At 34.4% G+C, this 5,312-nt stretch overlaps 2 protein-coding genes across 2 annotated transcripts; both read right to left on the bottom strand.

Moving 5' to 3' along the window:
• Positions 1 to 516: 516 nt before the first annotated feature.
• LOC115889074 lies at positions 517 to 1,914 on the bottom strand. The gene has a single exon (XM_030908988.1). It carries the CDS (start codon positions 1,912 to 1,914, stop codon positions 517 to 519), a length of 1,398 nt encoding a protein of 465 aa, XP_030764848.1.
• Positions 1,915 to 2,705: 791 nt separating this feature from the next.
• LOC115889075 lies at positions 2,706 to 5,000 on the bottom strand. The gene has a single exon (XM_030908989.1). The coding sequence runs from the start codon at positions 4,998 to 5,000 to the stop codon at positions 2,706 to 2,708; it is 2,295 nt and encodes a 764-aa protein (XP_030764849.1).
• Positions 5,001 to 5,312: the final 312 nt, after the last annotated feature.

Raw genomic sequence — 5,312 nt, forward strand, 5'->3', positions numbered from 1 at the left:
ATTTTATTATAATTTAACTAAAAAATTCAAACGGACATAGTCTCGTTCGGCAACTAAACTACTCTCGCCACCAACAGTCAAAGTTCGTGTTTTGTTTGAATATGATTGTGCAGTGGACTGTTGATTTTTGTGTGTATGTTGTGGATTGAAAGAAGTTGTAACTTCTATGAAACTTTATTTGCTATGTGTGATTTACAAGAATGTGTGTACAATTCTTTTTCTTGAACATGGCTGCTATATCATTCTCTACGTCACCAATATGGCGCGCTTTAGGCGCTAAATTCAAATTCTCTATTAAGTAATAAACATGGCGCCGGCCTTGAAATACTTAACTATTTCAATAAAATAAAATATTAATTTGAATTAACAATATTAACTACAATATCAAAAATGACATATATTACTAACATATCATAACTTATATTCTAACAATACCACCACGGACACGCACCAGCACTACCCGAACCTTATCGTCTTTGCCGGGAATCACCTCCATGATTCTACCCAGTTGCCAACTCATGGGGGGAAGATTTTCGTCCTTGAGGAGAACCAGCGAGCCGATGGCAACGCGTTGCAGTTGTCCTCCTTCCATTTGGAACGTTGCTGTAGGGTATGCAGATACTCATTTGACCAGCGGTTCCAAAAACTCTGCACCATTTGTTGTAGTTTCTTGTAGTGGGACAATCGGTTCAATGGTATATCAACTACTGGTTGTTGAGGAACTGAGACCAGAGCATCGCCAATTAAGAAATGTCCTGGGGTTAATGGGTAAAGGTCTAAAGGGTCATTTGAAAGAGGGGATAAAGGTCTGGAGTTTAAAATCGCCTCTATTTGAGTCAAGACCGTGTAAAATTCCTCAAACGTTAAACTAGCATCTGTAACAACTCGTTTTAAATGATGTTTAAACGATTTTACTGCCGCTTCCCACATGCCTCCAAAATGAGGAGATCTTGCAGGTATGAAATGCCATTCGATAATATGATCTTTAAAATAGTTATAATACTTTTCATTATCGTTTAAGTTTTTTAATATCTTATAAACGTCTTGCATGTTGTTATGAGCACCAACAAAGTTAGTACCGTTGTCAGTATAAATATGTCGACATAGACCTCTCCGAGATACGAATCTCTTAAACGCGTTCATAAATGTTTCAGTAGTAAGATCGGAAACTAACTCAACATGTACGGCCTTAGTAGCTAGACAAACGAATATACATAAATAACATTTAACTAAAGTCCGTGTTCTTGATTTTCCGTCTTTTAAATTGTAAAATCCAGTGTAATCAATGCCACAATGATAAAACGCCCTAGAAGGTGTGATTCGCGATTCAGGTAGATCACCCATTTTTTGAACCGCTGTTTTTGGATTGGTTTTAAAGCACGTGAGGCAATTCTTTAATACACTGCGAACAGCATTACGACCATTAATTGGCCAAAATTTAGTACGCAATCGTGCAAGAATTAATTGACTACCGGCGTGTAAACATTTATGATGCTCGTGTTTTATTAAAAGCTTTGTTAATATGTGTTTTCCGGGCAACAAAATAGGATGTTTTTGTTCGAATGTTAGAGATGAATGTTTAAGTCGCCCTCCTACTCTAATAAGACCATCCTTATCTATAAAAGGATCTAATGATAAAATATTACTATTTTTATGAATCGACTTGCTCTGACATAAAAGAGCTAGTTCTACTGGAAACTCCAGTGCCTGAACCATTTTACACAATACCAGAGTAGCTCTTTCCAACTCGTTATGGGAAAGACCCTTATCTAGTTTATCCTTATTTCTAGAATTATGATTAAATCTTAAAATATAAGCTACTACGCGCTGTAGTTTAGAAAAACTAGAATATCGAGAAAATATTGAACTGTCAGTAATTGTATGATACGTTAAAATAATCTTTTCCTTGCGCATTTCGGGAATTGTATCTATTTTAATTTCACCTTTTGATGGCCAATGATCTATGGATTGAGTAAGCCACTCAGGGCCATGCCACCACAATTTAGAATGTATTAATTTTGAAGGTTGTAAGCCACGAGATACAATATCCGCAGGATTATTGGGAAGGTACATGATACCAATCGGAATGTTCACTCAAGCACTGAATCTCTGACACTCTGTTGGCTACAAATGTCTTCCATCTGTTAGGTTGATCATTTAACCACGCCAACACGATTTTAGAATCTGTCCAAAAGTAACAAGTAACATCAAGTTTCAATGCTTGTCGAACCGTGTTCATTAATTGAGCTAACAATAACGCTGCACATAGTTCTAATCTCGGTAAAGATATGGTTTTAATCGGTGAAACACGTGATTTAGAACATATTAAATTTGATAAACTATGACCACTGTCATCGGTCGACACAATGTAAATGCAAGCACCGTACGCTACTTCTGATCCATCAGAAAATCCATGTAAATATAACCTTGACGGTTTGGTCAGTATAACATGTCTCGGAATCTGTATTTTATTTATGTCTGTCAGGGTATCGATAAAATCTCTCCAAATGTCTTGAAAATCGCCAGGAATTTCTTCATTCCAGTCTATTTTTAATTGCCAGAGCCGTTGTAGGAATAATTTGCCTCTTATAATGCATGGACATATGAGACCCAGTGGGTCGAAAATAGTGGCTATTGTAGATAGTATAACCTTTTTTGTAATTGGTTTCTTTAAGTCTTTATATGTTATAAGATACTGAAACATATCAGTTTTTGTATCCCAGTAAAGCGCTAGCTGTTCCATAAGTAATTGTATTCAACTGATAATGTTTAATTTCTTCCGATGGTTCTTTGCGCCATACAATTCTTTGTAGATTGCGCTGCGATTCATGGACAAATATTTGTCGGTACATTTTTGCAACGTCCGCTGTAATGACTACATTAAATATGCGTAAGTGTATTAAAATATCAAATAAGTTCCTCTGAACAGGACCTATCATCATCACATCATTCAAAGACAACCCTGATGCCGTTTTAGATGATGAATCAAAAACTACTCTTACACGTGTAGTACTACTATCTTCTTTTACTACCGCGTGATGTGGTAAATAATTATGTATTTCATTGGATTTATCCAATTCGATATTAACTCTTGACATATGTCCTAAGTCTTCATATACTCGCAGAAATTCATGATATTGTTTACGTAAGTCATCATTGCGTGCTAACTTACTTTCCAGGTGCTTTAAACGCTGGATTGCTGTACTTACTGATTCACCTAATTCAGTATGATTGCTCTTCAACGGAAGTTGTACTGTGAAACGACCGGTAGTGTCCTGTTCAAAATGTTTTCGAAAATGTATTTCACAATCAAGTTCTTCATTTGATAACTTTGTATTATCAGATGACAGATCTTCAATTTGCCAAAAACGCTCGAGTTGTTCGTTTAGAAGATTATCATTTTGCGTAAAAAGACAATTGGAAGCTACATTAGAACAAGAGACTATTTCAGAAGAGTTTGACTCGGGAATTTGTAATGGACCGGCTAATATCCAACCTAATTTAGTTTGTTGTAAGATAAGACCATATTTATTTAGTTCGATTTTGCCTGATGATAGTAAAGAAAAGAAAACTCCGCTGCCTAACAGCATGTCTATCTTACCTGGTTTATTATATTCTGGATCTGATATTTCAATATTGTCTGGAATGTTCAACTCGGAAGGACTAAAATAATACTGTGGTAACTCACTTGTTATTTTGTTTAAAATTAAAAATGACAGATTTGAACTATACGAGCTATCAGTTGACTTAACTTTGGCAAAAACTTTTTTATTAATATTTAACTTTGTTTGATTAATTCCTGTTACCGGTATTTGAATCGGTAAAGCGTCTAATTTAAGCACTTTGAATAATTCATGAGTCATAAAATTCGATTGAGAACCTGAATCTAATAATGCTCTACATTTGACAGGCTTATTATTTATATCAAAAACATGTATTTGCACGGTGGATAACAATACTTGCTCGTTTACTGATTTGGAATGTAACAAATTTTGTTCTAGAGAAGTCACGTTCACGATGGAATCTTCTGCATTTGATAGAACCTGACCTTCTTGTGATATGTGAACACTGGAATGTGTTGGTTGAACTGTAGATAATTCTGTGCAATTTGATGTAGGTGATTCTGTAACGTTTTTTTCTTTGACAATATAATTATTGAAATGCAGTACAGTGTTATGTCGTTTATGACATTGGTTACAAGCACTACTACTTCGACATGTATTTACTGAATGTCCGAATTTTAAACAATTACAACATATATTTAACTTGTTTAATTCCGTATATCTTGCCTTAGGAGAAAGAGCTAATAATTTATCACATTTGTAAATCATGTGATTATCTCTGCAAAACCTACAATCAGTTCTAAATTGCTCATTGGCTTTGGTGACTAAATGACTTGATGAACGCATGAATGATTTATCTGACTTAACTCCTACTACCTTATTTGTTTCACGAGTGTCTAATGTTTCGAGCAACTGAGCTTTATTTTTAAGAAAATCTAAAAATATAGTTATATCTGGTAGCTGATCTGACTTTAAAGATGCTTCCCATTCGCGTCTTGTATGATTATCTAATTTATTGCTTAAAATATAAATCAATAATGTATCCCAGGTATTGACTGGTTGTCCTAATGACTTTAAAGCTCTTTGATGTTTAGAAAAACCGTCTATAATTTTTCTTAAGATACCGTGATTTTCTTTGCTCATAACGGGGAGCTCAAATATGCCTTTTATATGATTTTGAACAATTACACGTTTGTTCTCATATCTGTCCTTCAGCAATTGCCATGCTATATCAAAATTGTGATCGCTGATTTCTAGTGACCGAACTACCTGAATCGAGTCATTCTTTAAAGCCGAAAGTAAATAATATAAGCGTTGAATATTGTTGAGTGACGGATTATCAAGAACAAGTGCTTTAAATCCCTCATAAAAGGGTAACCAGTTCTCGTATGTTCCATTAAAATGCGGCAGGTCGATTTGAGGTAGTTTTATGTTCATTGACGGATTTAAATAATTATTAGGAACTACTTGATTGTTGTTAGAGTGTGTTTTATTAGTGTTAATTAATATCTGAATCTTGAAACTAAATAAAAATATTTGTCTTCAAACTCATTCCTCTCAGCACAAATTTCGTCAGAATTGTCAATTAATTCTATAGAAAGTTGTACAGTTTGGAATTCGTTCCATGTTTCATCTAATCTTTGTAAACGAATATCAATTTCATCGATTTTCTTATGATTCGCTGCATCATTTAAAAATTGTTCAAACCGAAATAATCGATTTTTAAGCATATTGTATTGAACTTTTAAT

The sequence above is a fragment of the Sitophilus oryzae genome, unplaced genomic scaffold, assembly GCF_002938485.1.
Source record: "Sitophilus oryzae breed Bouriz unplaced genomic scaffold, Soryzae_2.0 scaffold_810_pilon_pilon, whole genome shotgun sequence".
NCBI classification, from domain to species: Eukaryota; Metazoa; Arthropoda; class Insecta; order Coleoptera; family Curculionidae; genus Sitophilus; species Sitophilus oryzae.

Excerpts from the sequence above, each read along its gene's own strand:
- LOC115889075 (XM_030908989.1), bottom strand. The coding sequence starts at position 5,000 with ATGAACATAAAACTACCTCAAATCGACCTGCCGCATTTTAATGGAACA.
- LOC115889074 (XM_030908988.1), bottom strand. The coding sequence starts at position 1,914 with ATGCGCAAGGAAAAGATTATTTTAACGTATCATACAATTACTGACAGT.